Source organism: Mirounga leonina, unplaced genomic scaffold (genome assembly GCF_011800145.1).
Source record: "Mirounga leonina isolate KUSES-001 unplaced genomic scaffold, KU_Mleo_1.0 Mir_94, whole genome shotgun sequence".
Lineage (NCBI taxonomy): Eukaryota > Metazoa > Chordata > Mammalia > Carnivora > Phocidae > Mirounga > Mirounga leonina.
This window is the reverse complement of record NW_023270855.1, coordinates 34,435,359-34,454,702: the sequence shown is the minus strand read 5'-3', so window position 1 is coordinate 34,454,702 and position 19,344 is coordinate 34,435,359. Positions and strand designations below refer to the sequence as shown.

General features: G+C 48.0%; 2 protein-coding genes across 3 annotated transcripts in view; one reads left to right on the top strand and one right to left on the bottom strand.

Annotated features, from left to right (window-relative positions):
- ARHGEF3 (Rho guanine nucleotide exchange factor 3) overlaps window positions 1–13,082 on the bottom strand; it is a 297,522-nt gene extending 284,440 nt beyond the window's left edge. The window contains exons 1-2 of one of the 2 annotated variants that reach the window (XM_034997540.1): window positions 13,006–13,044; window positions 9,425–9,513 (exon numbers count right to left, since the gene is read on the bottom strand). The gene's annotated coding sequence lies outside the window, so the exon portion shown is untranslated. Of the gene's footprint in view, window positions 1–9,424; window positions 9,514–13,005 lie in introns of both variants that reach the window. The other variant, XM_034997541.1, reaches the window with a different exon arrangement.
- On the top strand, window positions 8,509–9,210 carry SPATA12 (spermatogenesis associated 12). The gene is given in 5 exon segments (XM_034997427.1): window positions 8,509–8,622; window positions 8,624–8,687; window positions 8,690–8,796; window positions 8,798–8,973; window positions 9,144–9,210. Coding segments are annotated over 5 exon segments (528 nt in total).
- Window positions 13,083–19,344: the final 6,262 nt, after the last annotated feature.

The window sequence follows — 19,344 nt, the reverse complement described above, 5'->3', positions numbered from 1 at the left end:
TGAGTTCACACCCAAACAGCCCCAGAGCGGTCCTGCGGCCAGTGATCCGCAGGTCCCTCGGTAGCTTGTGGCACAGGAGAAGGAAGCAAAGTCTTCCAAGTTTAGGCTGAGCTACAAATAGCTACATCAGCACACGCAGCCCCTACAGAGAAAGCCACTCAACAAGCCCCCGCTGGCTGCATATAAACGGCTCTATTGACTTGGAGCCATGAACTCTCAGGTCTCTGGTCTAAGAGAGAAATGGAAGAAAAATCCATTCAACTCAAAGCAAGAAAATCTGCACCTGCCACCCCCTTCCATCTGCAAACCCATGCTGAGCTCCTCTAACTGCCTGGGAACAGGGGCGGGCTTATTTGGCAATCAATCATGGGAGAGGGAGTTCTTTCTGAAATGTCCTCATATTTGTAACAATATCACACTCAAGCTTCCCACTGCCTTTTTCCTTTCTTCCGAACAACTCCAAACAGTATCTTACTCCCTGTTATGTTTAATTTTATGTGTTAACTTGTCTAGACCAAGTGCCCAGATATTTGGTCCAGCGTTATTCTAGAAGTTTTGGGAAGGTGCAGGTATTTTTTTTTTTTTGGATAACATTAACACTTAAATCAGTAGACTGTGAGTAAAACAAATTGCTTGTCATAATTTGGGTGGGCCTGATCTAATCAGTTGAAGGCCTTCATAAAACAAAGACAGACCTCCCTTAGCAAGAAGGAATTCTGCCAGGAGACTGCCTTTGGACTTGAACTGCCTTCCCTGTGTCTCTAGCCTGCCAGCCTATTCTGCAGATATTAAATTTGCCTAGCCTCCACCATCACATAGGGGGATCGCCACTTCCTTAAAATAAATATAAATCTCTCTCTCCCTCTCTTGCTCGGTATACGTGAAATATACACACACACATGCTGTTGTATAATATATATATTATATAAGATATATCATTATACATTGTACACTTCATATATTATATATATACACATTATACATCATTATATAATACTATGTAATATGTACTATATACTTTTATATATTACACAACCTGTTGTATTTGGTTTTGTTTCTCTGGAGATCCCTGACTAATACACCTCCACAACAACTGACTTTCCATTGGAAATTATCCCTTATTATCTGTACTTGCATGAAATTTAAAGTCATCAAATGATTAAGAAGATAAAAATAAAAAACCTATATGGGGTGCCTGGGTGGTGCAGTTGGTTGAGTGTCTGACTCTTGGTTTTAGCTCAGGTCATGATCTCAGGGTCACGGGATCGAGCCCCACGTTGGGCTCCCTGCTCAGCATGGAGTCCGCTTGGGACTCTCTCTCTCTCCCTCTCTCTCTGCCCCTCCCCACTCCCACCCTCAAAATAAATGAATAAATCTTTTAAAAAAGTAAACACCCCACAAAATACAGCAACCGAGGAAGAATAACATCTATGTATTGATCAAAGCCATCATAGTGGATATATGTGTTTTTAAATGCAACTTTAAGTCAAACAAGTGGTATTAATTTTGTATCTATTTTGTGGCTACCTTTTCAATATGTAACAACTCATTAGGATACTAATGAGCACCAGGTTGGCTCAGTTGGTAGAGTGTGTGACTCTTGATCTCAGGGTCATGAGTTCAAGCCCCACAATGGGTGTGGAGTCTACTTTAAAAATAAATAATTCTCTTTTTAAAAAGGATAGTAAATTATACCTTCTTCCCTAATTGTTACAGGAGACAGGTACATGACCTGGGTTCACACCATGAACTTGTCTTACTTAGCCTTTCAGGGTTCATTCCCAGCTCACTACTCACTCACAGTGTGACCCTGGGCAAGTTACCTCTCTGTGCCTTTGTTTCCCCACCCAAAAATGGGGATAATAATACCCCCTCCCTGAGGTTTTTGAGAGGATTAAATGAAGTAGTACACGTAAACACACAGCAAACTGTCTAGCATAGTGTTTTTCAAACAGTAGGTTTTGCCCTATTCATGAAATAAATCTAGTGGGTCTCACAGCCATCCTTTAAAAAAAAAGCATAAATTCACTAATGTAGAAAAGAATGGTCAGAGGACATTAAACGTACATAAGGTAAGGGTTTTCTCACCAAACTTTCGTTTTGGATACGCACGTGCCTGCATGCACTCTTGCACTCACACACACAAACACACCAGCAGATGGTCTAGATTTATTTCTTACAGTCAAACACAGGTAGGAAAGGCCGGACTCCACTGTATAAGAAGTGTTCTATAGCATTTGGTAGCATCATCATTATTATCTCATTTGGAAAGATGATAAAACTTTATTAGCATAATAAAACAGAGTTGCTCCTCCTCGTATCAGCTCTGCCACTCATTTACTGCAGTGCTGTTTAAGAGTCACTCCACCTCCCTAAATCACTTGCCAACTCTCTCTCCTCAAAGGCCTCGGCGGTCATTTAAATATTTTCTGACTCACAGTGCTGGCCAAGGATTAGTGAGGCCCTGCCCAGCCCAGAACATATGAAATGTGAGTGATCTGTTGAGAAAACCACTTGAGTTTGCAAGACTGCACAGGGCTTTTGTAAAATTAAAGCCATGCTGGAGAGAAACCCTCCCCAGCACCCCCATGGGAAATGTGTCATGGAAAGAGGTTACACAAGGGCAGCTAAGCTGCGTCTTCTGAGACTAGAACTTCAGCTCCGTGACATGCTTCCTTGTTCTGGGCCTGGGTTATATCATTGTGTTTTTCCCCTAACTTCCCATGTGCACATGCATGCACACACACCCCTCAATAAAGAATGGAAATAAAATCCCTATGAACTGCTTGATCTAACAGATTGGGTAAAGGGAACCTGCTAAACCACAGGAACTTGGGTTTTGACGATCTCAAAATAATTTCCATTGCATATCATTTTTTCCCCTCCAGAAACAATCTAGAAACTCTACCCAAATTAATACTTTTTTAAATTGCTTTTTTTGGAACAACAGTGATAAACAGCTCCAATCTCTCACACACAGTAGCACCATTTTGTTTAAAATGGAGCCCGTCACCCCAGCGGAGAGCACGCTGAGGTGGAGTGGATTTGCATTTCCCAATGTAGTTCCCCGGGTTGTTCCTTCAGTTTGGAAAACCAGATTCCTGTTGACACACACGTAGGTGCTTCACTTCTTTATTTCTTCTTCTCTAAGACTACAGTTGTGGACTTGTGCCAAAGCATGACATCTGGAATGCATAAGTGCAGGGAGAGGTGTAAACTAATCTTCTAATATGCGATAGCATTCCTTTCTTATTTTTATTCCATTCTTTAAACCATGATGCCTGTTTGGGGGAAGGAGGCAAAAATTGCTTTAGCAGCAGCACCTTTTCCTTAAATGAAATCCCACCTCTGCTCAGTAAATAAAACAAGTTAAATTGCAGCCTCATCCAATACCCTCCACCACTCCCTGGTGCCTCCATGGCTCTGGGGGGCCCCAATTCTCACCACGTTTCTCAAGCATGGAGGCAGGGAAGTATGGGAGGATCTCTAGGGATCACCATCACGCCCTCAGATAAAGAGAAACCAGGTCTGCCATAATGCTCAGTCCGTGCCAGAGGCACTCCCATTTCACACATTCAGGAGTTAAATGTTTTATCCAAGGTCTCCGGACTTAGATTACACTACACTATACTTGTCACTTTCTTCAACAAAGAAAAAAGATGCGGATGTCCCTGGGTTTTTGTCTTTGCACCTTGAAAGACGGAATGCTGAGGGTCAGTCAACCAATGAATGAATGATGCATTGGGACCTGGACTTAGTATTGTTAAGCTAGCAAAACTCCCCACTGACCTTCCAATTCAACACAGCCCATATTAAAATCTCAGCTACCTTTTTCGCAAAAAATTGACAAGCTGACCCTAAAAGCCATATGGGGACCCAAAAAGCCAAAATAATCATGAAAAAGGACAAAGAAGACTCACACTTCTCGATTTCAAAAGTTACCACAAAGCTACAGTAATCAAGACAGGAGTATGGCATAAAGATAGACATATAGACCAATGCAATAGAATTAAGAGGAAGGACTAAGCATGCACATTATGGCTAGTTGATTTTCAACAAGGCTGTCAAGAGAATTCAATGGGAAGAATAGTCTTTTCAACAAATAGAACTGGGACAACAGAATATCCACATGCAAAAGAATGAGTTTGTACCTCTACCTCACACCACATATAAAAATTAACCCAAAATGGATCAAAGGCCTAAATTCAAGGACTAAAAACTATAAAACTCTTAGAAGAAAATTAAGGCATAAATCTTCATGAGCTTGGATTAGGCAAACATGTCTTAAGTATGACACCAAAAGCACAAGCAACATAAGAAAAATAGATAAATCGGACTTCATCCCACTTAAATCCTGGGCTTCAAAGAATACAACCAAGATAATGAAGAGACAACCCATAGAATAGGAGGAAATATTTGAAAATCACGTATCTGATAAGGGACTGAATCTAGAATATACAATTATAAATCAATAATAAAAACAGAACCCGGGGCGCCTGGGTGACCCAGATGGTTAAGCATCTGCCTTCGGCTCAGGTCATGATCCTAGGGTCCTGGGATCAAGCCCCAAATCGGGCACCTGGCTCAGCAGGGAGCCTGCTTATCCCTCTCCCTCTGCCTCTCCCCCTCCTCATGCTCTCTCTCTCTCTGAGAGAGATCTGTATCTCTGTGTCTCAAATGAATAAATAAAATCTTTAAAAAAAAAAGAAAAAAGAACCCAAGTTTTTAAAAATTGGCAAAAGATCTGAAAAGACATGTCTCCAAAGAAGATATACAAATGGCCAACAAGCACATGAAAAGATATTCAACCAACACAATGTTAAAGAAGAACAAGTTGGAGGACTGCCGCTACCAGACTTCAAGACTTAGTAAAAGCTACAATAATCAAGACAGTGTGGTATTAGCAAAATAATCGACAAACAGATCAATGGAAAAAACAGAGAGCCCAGAAATGGACCCCCGTATATGTCATCAACTGATCTCTGACAAAGGAGCAAAGGCAAAACAATGGAGCAAAGATAATCTTTTCAACAAATGGCCTCGAACAACTGGATATCCACATGCAAAATAATGACTCTAAACACAGACCTGACATTCTTCACAAAAATTAACTTAAAATGGATCAGAGACCTAAATATAAAATGCAAAACTATAAAACCCCTAGAAGATAACATAGGGAAAAATCTAGGGTATGGTGATGCCCTTTTTAGATATAACACCAAAAACACAATCTATGAAAGAAATAATTGATAAGCTGGACTTCACTAAAATTGAAAACTTCTGCTCTGCAATAGATAATTCCAAGAGAATTAGAAGACAAACCACAGACTAGAAAAAATATTTGCAAAAGATACATCTGATAAAGAACTGTTATCCAAAACATACAAAGAGCTCTTAAAACTCAACAATAGGAAAACAAACAACCTGAATTGGAAATGGGCCAAAGACCTTAACAGACACCTCACCAGAGAAGATACATAGATGACAAGTAAACATATGAAAAGATTCTCCACATCATATGTCATCAGGGAAATGCAAATTAAAGCAATAGAATACCACCCCATGCCTATTAGTATGGCCAAAATCCACAACCCTGACAATACCAAATGCTGGAAAAGGATGTAAAGTAAAAGAAACTCTCTCATTTGTTGCCGGTGGGAATGCAAAATGGTACAGTCACTTTGGAAGACAGTTTGGTGGGTTTCTTACAAAACTAAACATACTCTTACCACACAGTCCAGCAATCACACTCCTTGGTATTTACCCTAAGTAGCTGAAAACTTATGTCCACACAAAAACCTGCACGTGGATGTTTATAGCAGCTTTATTCATAACTGCCAAAACTTAGAAGCAACCAAAATGTTCTTTAGTAGGTGAATGGATAAACTGTGGTACATCCAGACAATGAAATACTACTCAGAACTAAAAAGAAATGAGCTATCAAGCTATGAAAAGACACAGACGAACTTCAAATGCATGTTACTAAGTGAAAGAAACTAATTGCTACATACCATATGATCCTAACTATATGACATTCTGGAAAAGGCAAAACTATGGAGACAGTAAAAAGATCAGTGGTTGTGGGGGGCAGGAGGGTGGAGATGAATAGGTAGAGCACAGAGGATTCTTAGGGCAGTGAAAATACTCTGTATGATATTATCATTGTGTCTATAACTATCATTATACATTTGTTCAAACCCACTGAAGGCACAACACCAAGAGTGAACCCTTAGGCAAACTACGGGCCTCAGATGATCATGATGTGTCCATGTAGGTTCATCCTTGGTACCAAATATACCATTCTGGTGAGTGATGCTGATAATGGGGGAGGCTGTGCATGTGTGGGAGCCGGAAATATAAAGGGAATCTCTGTACTTTCCTCTCAATTTCATTATTAAAAGAAAAACTAAAACTAAAACTGCACTAAAAAAATTAAGTTAAAAAGAATGATGTTCAACACCACTAGCCATAGGGAAATGAAAATCAAAACCATGATGAGATACCACTTCACATGCACTAGAATGGCAATAATAAAAAAAAAGATGGGCAGTAACAAGCGTTGGTGAGGATATGGAGTCATCAAAACCCTCAAACACTACTGGTGGGATTGCAAAATGGCGCTGCCACTTTGGAAAACAGTGTGGCAGTTATCCAAAATGTTAAAAATAGAGTCACCATATGACCTGCAATCCCACTGCAGGTATATACCCGAGAGAACTGAAAATACATGTCCACACAAACTTATACTCTCCTCCCTTGGGGGAGGTGAGGATGTAAAAAGAGGGGAGATGCATATAGACAGAGAAAGCACTCTTGGACATATGGCTAAATGAGGAAAAATTCATTGGAGAACAATACATATAAAATGAGCCCATTAGAGGTGCCTGGGTGGCTCAGTTGGTTGGGCGTCTTGACTCTTGGTTTTGGCTTAGGTCATGATCTCAGGGTCGTGAGATCAAGCCCCACATGGGGCTCCACATTCAGCGCAGAGTCTGCTGGAGATTATCTCCCTCTCCCTCTCCCTGCCCCTCCTCTCTCTCTCTCTCTCTCTCTCTCTAAAATAAACAAATAAAATCTAAAAATGAGCCCATTCCGTTGGTTTTTAAAGATATTCACAGGTACACACACACCTGTACATCAAAACAGAAGAGAAATATACAGTCAACTGATCATAAATGTTCTCTCTGGAAGCAAGCCAGAGATGCGGGAGGAGGAAGTTCATTTTTTACTCCACAATTTCCGATTTGTTTGCATTTGTGTACATGAAGAATATAACCAGGTTTCTTGGGCAAAGGAGCATTTCTTTTTCTAGGCAAAAGGGAAGGAAAGAGGGAAGAAGCCACTGGAGTTGGGGAGTATGGGAGGTTCTGCAAGGAGCAAAAGAGCATTTCAAGTAGTAGGAACAGCAGGTGCAAAGCTGCGAAGGTGGAAAAGCCTCTGGGGCATTGGGGGGGCTGTTGGGTTCAGCTGCACTGGAGGGTCCAGCAGGGGACCTGGGGTGGGGTATGGGGAAGATGAACCAAAACAGTCCACTGAAGCAGCCAGGTTCTGAGGACCATGGGGACATGGAGGCCCCCACTGTAGTGGAAGAGGCCTGGGAGAGACCGTGGGACAGGAGGGTGGACCACGGTGGGCAAAGAGTCTCATGCCATTACCCAGCTGGCATCTGTCTCACAATAAACTTGCCCTCAACTCCATTATCCACTTTGGCTCAGACTACAATCGTCTCCAAAAAGCATAGCACCCGCCCCTGGTGAAATCTCCAAATCCGAATGGAGAACTCCCAGTGTGTTTGAGCAAACCCTTCTGAGCACAATACTGTGACAGTGTGACCTGTGTCCATTTTAGATCACCAGATGATGACCACGGCCAGCCCTTCCTGCACAGGGGCTGTGACAGGGGTATGCTCTCTGTGCATTAATCTCCACAGCAAACCCATAAGGTCCAGTCAAGCACTGTCCCCATGCACAGATAGGGAAACTGAGGCTTGGAGAGGTTGGGCACTTTGCCCAAGGTCACTCCACTAGTAACTCAATGCTGGAGCTGAGACTGGAACACGGGAGCCCAACCAGCACTTCTACCCCCTCCAGACACATCAGTTTGCCTTAAAGCCAGCCACCGCACTGGATCACCACCCCAGCTTCCAGGAAAATATTAAGCTCAGAATGGAAGATGAATTCAGGGCTTGGGGTTCTAACCACAGGAGCAGCAAATCCCGACCCACAAAGTTATCATATGCTGGCTGGAAGTGGAGGTCGGGTGTCGGGACAAATAACTAACTTGGGCTGTTAAATAACTAGTTTGGTCTTGAGCTAGATGAGCCAGGCAAGGCACCAAACTGCCTGCTTTGTCCTTCAGCTCTGGCCAAGGTCCCCAGCCTCTCTTCCTGGAGCATTCGGTTTTGACCTGGGCCCCACGTCCAGCTCTGCCCTGACTCTCAGGTCCACCCTGGAAAAGTCAGGAGACACCCAGAGAGAAGGCAATGGCCTCCTCCCACCTTGATGTTCCATGGCCAGCAGCGATGCTGGAGCATCCACTTTAACCCCCAACAAATCCTCCCCGTGCCAGGGACTGAGAGGTTGGTGGGGGGCAGCCCCTGCGCTCCCAGAGCTCACATTCCACAGGGGCTGTGCACCAAAGCAAGGCCTGTCGGACATAGTTAAAAGCACCCGATTCTCTTGACATCACTGACTCAATCTTCTGGGAAGATCCCCCTCCCCTTGACCTCCCCTGATACAACTGAACAGAGCTCCAGAAAGACACAGTTGGCAAGTTATCCACCACTTCCCCCCTCACTTTCCTTGGTCAGAAAGATGGGGATACTGAGAGGACCTGTGCCATAGGATAGTTCTAGCTGATACATGAGGATGTCAGTGCAGAGCCCAGTAGCACATGGCGTAGCCATTCAGATCAACTGGCATCTACTGAGGGCTGCTACATCAGTTCCTTTTCCCCAGAATACTCCATGCATGCGTACACACACACACACACACACACACAGAGCTATAACCGATGAGAATCTGGCATCATTTGAGAACTGGTAACTCTTCATCTGGACCTTTGCACATGCTGTTCTCTCTTCCTTCCATCCCACCCCACCTTCTAAATAGAAGTGACTTGTAGCCATCCCTTTCTTTTCTTAGATGTCACTTTTTCCAAGAAGCCTCCCTGTCATACCTCTTTTATGCTTTGTTAAGTAATGTCAAATGATCAACCAATCAACCACTCAACAGAGAGAATGGGAAGCATGCATCTCGCGGCCCATGATCCTATACATTTTCATCACTTCATTTTTTTTCCATCAAAGCTTCACTAACTACTTTCCTCTAGGTGGTTTCCTCTAGGTGATGAGGTGCTTGTAACCAAATGACACAAAAGAGGAGGGGGCCCATGGCCAGGACACGTGAGGTGAAGCAAGTCTTACTATGCGTAGAGTTATACTTCCAGCAGTGCCCCGAGGCTCATACTCATTGCCCAGGTGGCGGTTTCAGGAAACATCATCACTCCAGGTCCCTGTGGAAAGGAAGGCATAAGCCTTCTGGTCAACCATGAGAGCACACAGTGCCAAGAGCTTACACCAGCCACGTGCTAGGATCTGGGGAGCAGGTGAGGGAAGTTCTGCCCACACTGACTCACTTCCCCTCCCCCTTCCCCAGTGAGACAGACCATGTCCAGGGCTCAAAAGGAATTCAACCACAACCTTGGGGCCCACATGCACGGAACTATCTTCCCTCAGATATCCACATCCCTCATTCATCGAGGTTTCTGCTCGAATGCTGCTTCCACAGAGAAACCATCCCTGACCTAAACCAATGCTGCCTCCACTGCAGTCACTTGGGATCCCCTTCCCCAGCTTCAGCTTCTTTATTGCACTGACCACACTCTCTGATACTGTATTATACATCTAGTTGTCAATTGTCCATCTCTGCCACTGGGATGTAAACACCACAAGGGAGGAACACTGCTGGTCTTCTTGACTGCTCTGTGGCCAGTGTCAGAGCCCTCCCTCCAGAAGTGATTCTTGAATAAATGGAGTAACAGGGCTGAGCTAAGGGGCTAAGGCACATGTGGAGATATGACTCCAACTAACTATAATCTTCCTCATTTTTTTTAAGAAAAAGTATCCCCATTTTCATAACTGAATGAACAATGTTCACTAAAGTGAAGAAGAAGGCAAAGCTTATCTCCAAACTTCTCCACAGCAGACCCCATTCCACCCACCACACAGGAGATCTCCCATGTAGCAATGTGAACTGACTCAGTTAATCAGAATTGTATATAAAAGCATTTCATTTTCACTCGTTTCAACCTGCTCAACCTGTGCAAAGTAATCTGAATCAGACAATATTTGTACAAACCATTAAGATAAGGCATCCAAGGATGAATTTTTAAAAAATATATCTAGGGCCAGGGCGCCTGGCTGGCTCAGTCAGTAGAGCATGCAACTCTTCATCTCAGGGTTGTGAGTCTGAGCCCCATGTTGGCCGTAGAGCTTACTTAAGGAGAAAAAAAAAGTTCTTCAGCTCACCACACTTCACTCAGTGGATGCTCATTCATTCTGTCACTAGGGAACATTTATTGAGCATCTACTGTGTGCAAGGGGCCAGAATTCAGTGGTAAAGAGGGCAACACCTCTACCCTCTTGAAGTCTACATTCTCCTGGGTGGATGTAGACAATAAATCCATAAATAGATACATGAGTATGACCATTTCAGGTAAGCTCCATGAATAAAATACTATAGGAGAATGTGACAGGTACTGATAGGGGGACAGGCTGCTTTGGACAGAGTGGTCAGGAGAATCTTCTCTACAGAAGAGACATCCAAGCTAAAGATCATGCCAGGCCTGAGAAGAAGTGGCAGAAAAGTGTGCTCAGCAGAAGGAAGAGCATATGCAAAGACTCTGAGGAGTCTCCTGACAATCTGAGCTCCAGTTTTCATGAACTGTATCCCATCCTAATGGCCTCACCACAGGCCAAGAGTCCCTACTCCCTCAGCTTGCCTTCTCCTTTCTCCAGTTGACTTCTTTATCAGGTTTTCTCAAGTTAAGGCAGACCTGAATTTTCCACTGGAAGGTGTGCCCTGAGCAAGGGCACAAAGCATCATGAGTGCACTTTCACCTCTGGGAGACAGAGGTAATGTTGACAACTTGGGCCTGCTCCTGTACAAGGGGTAAGAATCTCCCCACCAGCAGGTCAGAGTCCCCTTTTGTGGGGCGCAGGCCCTTTGCAGAATATGATGAAAAGGGAACTCTCTGGAAAAATATACACCTGTGCTCCAAGCATATCTCATCCACATTTCCAATCTCATACACATTTCAGGAGATTTCTGGAGTCTCCTGAATCAGAACTCCTGTCTGTGGGCCTAACACAAAAAGAAAGAAGCTAAACTGATGCAGGCTCCACTGATGGAGGGGACAATCTCCTGGAGGTGAGTGAATGGAGGGGAGGGGACAAGATCAGGTCTTTGGGCCCCTTACAACACTCCCCCACTCACAGAGATCAGGGTTGTCAGCCTACCAGGGGGCCCAAGGCCTGAAGGAATTCAAGTGGAACTTTATCCACTCCCCCTCAGTGAGGCAAATATCCAGTCACACCCTAGAGCTTCCAGAGGTTTGAGACCCCCATTTCCCAGCAGTGTCCTTGACAAAGGTCATCTCTAATCTCATATTCTGAGATACATTTTGCAAAAGGCTGCTTAACCACAGGAAACATTACTGCAAAGCCCAAGTGTTTCAGCGCTGAAGGGGACACCACTGTGTGAATAATTTGGGTTCTCAGCCGATGAAGGAGTAAGAGCCTGCCCATACCCACCTCACTGGGGAGTTAGGCATGCGGATGCCCTGTTAGACAGATGTCAGCAATAAAAAATAACAAGAACAGCTAACATAAGTAAAACTTAGCCTGTATCAGGCACAATTTTAAGAACTTTAACCTTACACAACCCTTTAGGATTTGTACTATTATCACCCCTATTTTACAGTTGAGAAAACTGAGGCAGAGATGGGTGAAGTAACTTGCCTGAGACTATACCGCTAAGACAAATTCATAGAAAAGCTCTCCTCTTCCACACCCCAGCCAAGAAAGAACGCAGTTATACCTTGTGTTGCACATGAAATGCTTTAAAATAAGTTTCTGCCGGTGCATCCAGGACAACTACTGTTTGGCAGTTCTCACATCTCTGCCCAGTGCTGGAAGCAAGCCTGGTTCGGGCATTAAATGGAGAAAGAGTCCTCTAGGAACAAGTCGCTCTGTTTCAGCAACGTTCCAGTCCATGAGGAGGCTGACAGCGCAAGCGCTGCTCTTCCCAGCGCCCAAAGGAACCCATTTCCACCCGGCTCGGTCAACTTCCACACTCAGAAAATGCTCACCGGTCTCTGGCTTTGAGGCACCGAGATTCACCCTAACCCCCTCGTGTCCGCCTCCCTCGCCTCTATCTCAAGATCCTCTGGCCGCGCAATTTAAAAGATGCAGCCGCCAGCACAAGGGCCCCGGGCGGGCCCGGAACCACGGCCGCCGCCCTGCGCGCTCAAAGCCCGGCTCCTCGCAGCGAAATGACCGGCAGCCCTGCGAGCCACTACCAGCAGCTCCCGACGCGACGCTGACCTGCGGGCGCCCCACCAAGGCTGGAGAAGACACCGAGGGAGAGCACAGGTGGCGCCTTCCTCCCCGGAAGTGGCTCCGGGAACTTTCGCTTAAGAGCTCCCAGGGTCCAAAGTCAGGGTCTCAGGCGCGAGCGGCGGTGGCACTGCCCACCTGCGTGGCGCCCAGGCGCCCGAGTGCGCTCCGAGTGCCCGGGGCCGGAGAGCGCGCAGAGCCCGCTTCGGGCACCGGGACGGGCGGAGGCGACCCGGAGGTGGGGGTAGGGGTCCAGCTCGGGGTAGTAGGTTAAGGCAGGGGAGAAGCCAGCCCCGGAAAGTGCCGGGCCCCAGGGCGTCTAGCGGGGGCGTCCAGCCGGGGAGGGTCTAGCGGAGGGGCGGGGTTCCCGGCCAGCCTCCCTCACTCACCTCGGCGCGCAGCGCTGGCTCGGCCCGGCCGGGCTGGAGAGCGCACCGCGGCGACGGCCGTGGCGGCGGCTGCTGCGGGGGCGGCTCCCCCGGGCGGGGCGGGGGCGGGGCCGGGGGCGGGGAGGCCGGGCCGGCCACGTGGGCGTGAGGCGGGCGGGGGACCCCCGCTGGCGCCTGTGCCGGGTGGCCGGAGACCCGGACGCAGGCACGCCCGGCCGCTGCTCGGCACGCCCCGCCGGGGTCCCTGGGAAGACTGGGAAGGGAGGACGGAGGAGAGGCTCCGGGCCGCGGGGCACCCCCTGTTACCTAATCCAGACTCTGGCGGAGAGAATTTACCGGGTCGGAGAAGGGGTGCGCAGCCCGGCCCCCGCTCTCGCGGCGAAGGAGCTGCGGACCCCCCGGGGTAGGCCCGCGGGACGAGCATCGGAGCAGGAGGGGACGCGCGACGCAGGGGCCGCCCTGACGGGCGAGGGCCAGAGCCTGTGCGTGAAGCCTCGCCCCGCCCTAGGCTGACCTGCCGCGCGTCGGGACTTGCCCAAGCCTCGCTTTCCTGGACGGTGGGGGTGAAAATGAGGACGAGACGCGAGCTGTGCGAATCCCCGCGCGCGCGGAAAAGCCTCAGGAATCGCGGGTTTGGGACCCTACGCGCAGCCTGAGAAAGCAGCCGCCGCCAGTGGCCTGGGTCATCATGCGGAAAGAAACATGCGAATCCAAATAAGACTCTTTTCATTCATTCAACAGATAAACGCTTACGGTCCTCAGGACCTCATACAACCAGAAATAAAGAATGCCCTACACTGTCTGGCTCTTACGAAAGTATAAACCGTGATGGTGAAAATGGAAAATTCATTAATACTTGCTTTCATAGTGTCAGATGTGCGTTTATTTATTTATTTATTTTAGATTTTATTTATTTATTTATTTGAGAGAGAGAGAGAAGCACACTTCCCGCTGAGCAGGGAGCCCTACCCGGAGCTCCATCTAGGACCCTGAGATCATGACCTCAGCCAAAGGTAGATGCTAAACCGACAGCCACCCGGGCACCCCTGGGTGTGCGTTTTAAGTGTTTGATCTATTTTTAACACTCGCAACAGCCTTGTGAGGTGTAGGAGTTTTGCGGGCACACTTCCCAGATGAAGAAACTGAAGCCTGGAAAAGTGAAGCCGGCCCCGAGGTCAGAGGAAAGATAATCAGCCCAAGAATTATGGCTCCTGCCAGGCTGACCCTCCAGTAAGTGGCAAGAGCAGCCTGAGGGGACCTCCTCAGTCTCTAACCACCACAGGAAGAGGGGGCTGTTGAGGGCTCCTTGGGAGGCACCTGTCCTGACAGGAGCCTCTGGGAAGCAGACCTCCCAGCCCGTGACTGGCAGGAGGTGTTCAGAACTGATCTGACAAAGCTGAGACTCTTCACTGCAACCCCTGTGTCTTGTTGCAGGCACACGCCTCCTAGTTCTGGGTGGCCTCTTCCTGGCCTGCATCCTGCCTTTTGGGCCAGAAACGAAGCATCTTGAGCAAACCAGCTTTCATTTCAACAGCTGCAACTTCATTCCACTACAACTTGAAGGGGACTCCTTGACCTCAAACCCAGGGCCTCATGACCCACACATTTCTTGTTCAAGGAACACATACCCTATGCAGTACTCCATTTCCGAGAGCAAAACCTATATCCAGACCCCTAGTCCTCAGCCTTTTCCCCAAAACCTCCTTTGCTGGCCTCTCTCCTACCCCCTCCACACTAGAGAAGATCCCTATGCCTACCAGCTATGTTAAGTATTAATATTAAATAATATTAAGTAATAATAAAGAACTTCCACTCCCCCCCTGAACCCAGAGCTCAGCAGGGGCTTCAGACCCACAAGTCAACACCTGGTGTTCTATCCAGGCAGCACTGCCAGAGATAAAAGTTCTGTTTCCATGAGATTCCATTTAACAACGATTTGAGCATCTGCTACGTGCTATACACTGTGCTGGGCTCCGGGGAACAGTCGTGAATCTCCGTAAGACACACAGTCCCTGACCCCGTGCAGCTCACAGCTGATGCAGGAACAGTCAGACCCCTCACCGGGCAGTTAGGGAGCAGGATGTGGAGAGAGATACACCTGGGGAGGCACTGGCCCTGATTCAGGCAGAGAGACTTCCCGTGGGAAGTGGGCCTCAGCTGAGCCCTGACCAGGCAGGGAAACCAGCCACGGGGTGGGGGAGAACAGGCGATGCAGAAGCCCAGAGGTGGGAGAGCACAGGGCCCACTTCTGCGGGAGTCTATGGAGAGGAACAGGTGGGGAAGAACAAGACTAGAGAGGCCTCGATGGCCAGGGTGTGACACCAGACCTTGACCATTGAAAGGTTCAGGCAGAGGGGATGGGACCCCACTGCTGCTGAGTGAGGAGCGGATGTAGCAGGGGGAAGTCTCCCAAACACAGCAAAGGCAATGTGCATTATTATTATCACTAAACTCTGTGACTTCCTGTTTTATAATTCAAGGTTTCCAGAAATGAGAACAGAACTGCAAGTAGGATATGTAGACTAAAACAAATCAATGTAATCCCACAAGGGTTTATAGGTGGCAGCCGTCCCCTCCCACCCACGCCATGCTTGGCCCTGTGGAGGGGGGGCAGGGGAAAGGACTTGGCTCCTGGACTCACTTGAGGAGTCTTTTGGGGGAACAAAAGATACACGCAAAGGGAGTCCTTTGGTGTGGGGGTGGAGTGGGGAAGGAATGGCAAGAAACGTGTGTTTCTATGCACCCAGTTTGGAAACTGGCAGAGAGGCCGGAAGACATTGATGATGAGCCAGTTTTTCTCCTTGAAACAGTTAGTTCAGGAGGGCCTGTTCTTGAATTCAGCCCCATCTCCTCTAACTCTGCAAGACAGGATGGAATGGGGCCAGGGCAGTCACCTCACTATACTGTCAACCGGGAAAGCCTGGTGTCGGCAAGGGCCCCCACACGGCCTGCAGCAGGGGGCCCCGGCAAGGCGCTGGGTAGCACAGTTGGGGAAAGCGACCACGTGCGGAGGCACCACGGAGGACAAGGGCGAGGATGAGACACTGAGACCCCCCCCCCACCCCAGCCTCCCAGCGCCCACCCAGTACCATGAGCACGGACTGCCGTGTGTGACCGTATGGTGAAAACACTCTTGATGATGTGATAGCGCTTGTCATAAAACAAGGTAGAGGGACGCCTGGCCGGCTCAGTCAGAAGAGCAAGCGACCCGATCTCAGGGTGAATTCGAGCCCCACATTGGGAGTAGAGATTACTAAAAATAAATAAATAAAACTTTCAAAAACTGTAGAAAATACTGACAGGTTTAAAGAATAGCATAACACCCACCCACAAGCATACCACCTAGCGATAACCGCTGTTGATTTGTGTCCTTCATTTTTCCCTCAACCTACTGTGAGTCTTTTTCCTTTGTCACGAAGTATTCTTCCGCAACACGATTGGCAAAGACCACTTGTATGAACGTGCCTTCTTCTTATGATCGGTCTGACTGATACTTGGTCTGCTCCCCATTTCTCAGTATCCAGGATAAATAATGCTTGGCAATGAAAACCTGTGCACAATAAATTTTGGCACACATTTCTGGTTATTTCTTAAAGATAAACCTGGAAGTGGGGTTACGGGGAAAGGCATTCAACTCTTCTGCGGGCAACACCTTACAGACATACAGAGATCCCTTTTGGAAGGTGTGGAGCATCCAGCTGATGAAGCAACGCTCACCTGGTACAGTCCTCACCCAGGGGGTGGGGATGCCTGTGGGAGGATTAAGGTGCTGTTGGTCTTACTGTTCAGACCTAAGCAATGCTCTGCAAGTGGCTAATAAAAGGTTTCTTTGAGGGGTGCCTGGGTGGCTCAGTCGTTAAGCGTCTGCCTTCGGCTCGGGTCATGATCCCAGGAGCCTGGGATCGAGCCCCGCATTGGGCTCCCTGCTCAGCGGGAAAGCCTGCTTCTCCCTCTCCCACTCCCCTGCTTGTGTTCCCTCTCCCACTGTCTCTCTCTCTGTCAAATAAATAAAATCTTAAAAAAAAAAAAAAGGTTTCTTTGAAAACAGACCTTTTCTGTTCTCATAATCTGAAAACCTGAGAAGCAAGCCTGAGCAGTGGAGTGGAAAGACAGAGAGGGGCCAAGTTCAAATCTAACCTGGGCCCTGCCCCGATGTAGGATTCCAAAGTCGCACCAGGAGGATGTGATGTAGTCAAGCAACAGCACGGTGCTTGGCAGAGTCGCAGGCACCCAACCCACGGGGTGATTCTAATATATGCCATGTCGTCGACCAACCCTGTGTACAGGAATCTAGTACCTACAGGGAATGAAACCCTGAGATAATGCAAGTCATTCAAGGGGCTCCCAGCCCTGGGGATCATGGTAAATGACCAGGGACCTTATCTCAATTTGCAAAGTAAGGAATAGATGCGGTTTACTCCTCCAGGAAACCTTTTAAAATTTACTGTTGGGCAGTGGGTTTACTTACTCTTGATGACATCAGAGACAAATATTAACGGTTTTGAGCACCTGCCATATAGGGCATAGCACCAAGCTATGCCCTCTACCTGCTTTATCCTCATAAGGCAGATGCATTTTTACCCGCACCCAACAGGTGAGGAAATTGAGGACCAGGAAGATGAAGTGCCTTGCCCCAGTGACTACTGAGTGGTAGGACTGGGATCCCAAGCTGGTTCAAGAAGTAGAATCTGAGCCCAGCCCCAAAGGAAGGACTCTGTAACTGACACAGCCCTCCCTCAAGGAGCAGCCATTCTTGTGGGCAAGAGGGCCCATCACATAATCACACAAGCTGAGCTAAGTTCTCCTCAAGGCAGGTGTCAGGACCTAGACCAGAGTGGACTGTGGGGTGGAGGACAGTCAGGGAAGGTTTGGCAGCCAAGGACGGATGAAGACAGAGAGAGTGTTTCAGGCAGAAGAAATAGTGTATGCAAAGGCCCCAAGGCAGGAACACATGAGTGAGGAATCTCAAAAAATTCTGGTATGGCCATAGAGAAATAGGGGGAGAGGTTGGCAAGGGGTCCGGTCAGAACATCAGGGTTCACTTCCAGGGCTACTGGCAGTTTCAAGCAGGGAGTGACATCTGATCAAGTAGGCATCTCTCATGGAGGTCATTGCCACCTGCCTTTCGGAACTGAGGCCTCCAAGACATAGGAATTCACATCGGTTATTTAGCCCATCAGCCACCCACCCAGGGCCGAGGGAAACATTTAGGGGATCCCTTTTTATTTTATTTTTTTAAGGTTTTATTTATTTATTTGACAGAGAGATAGAGAGAGATAACAAGTAGGCAGAGAGGCAGGCAGAGGGAGAGGGAGAGGGAGAAGCAGGCTTCCCACTGAGCAGGGAGCCTGATGCGGGGCTCAGTCCCAGGACCCTGGGATCATGACCTGAGCCGAAGGCAGCTGCCCAACTGACTGAGCCACCCAGGCGCCCCAAGGGGATCCCTTTTTAGAGCCGCACCCCCTTAACCTGCCCCAGGTGACCACATCCCCACAGGCAGAGCGGCTTACCGCGTGCCAGGCTCTGTACCCAAACTCCACCTGGCCTCACATTCAGCCCTGTGAGGTATTGACCAATGACCTGTCTTCCAGATGTGGGAACTAAATCCTAACCAAGTCAAGTCACCTGCCAGGGTCACACAGATCTAAGTTCTGGGTGCCTGAGACCAAAGCCCCATTTTATTCACAATGATAAAAAAATTAATACTCTTGCCAATAAGAGTGCACAATTATACGTACATGTGCAGGGTCGTTAAGTCTATCTAACTTCAGGTTCACAAACCAGAGGCAGGACCTGCCCGTTTGCATTCTGCGGGCGGGAAGTGCTCGCCTTCCTTTGCTGCGAGTCCTCCGTGGCCCGGCCTTGCCCGGACTGGTGGGAAGCGTCTATGGTTTGTCTGAAAGCTGACACCTGCTCACTACCTGGAATGTCTCTGACCCAGAGCAAGAATCCCCAGGCAGGACCAACCAGCCCAGAGGACCACTTCTCTGTCTCCGCCCCCTTCAACTTCTAAAAGGCTGAGAATTCCCCTAACCTATTACCGATAGTTAGAGAAGCAATCCCAGCTTTTGTTCACATCTAGAGTAGGGCGTGTCTGTCTGCCTGGCATGGGCTCCTTGAAGCAAGTCTAGAAAAATGTGTCTCAATTGGGGTTGACAGGTGACCAAGAAAAAAGGAGCCTGGTGAATGGAACACGAGCAGATCTCAGAGCCCAGTCAGCTGAGACAGGCTACATAGGTTCAACTACCAAGAACCCTAGCATTACCGTCTTAATTTAATTTTGCCAGGAGCACCTTCCCCTCCCCAACCACCATCCCATCCTTCCTGGACCAACACCTA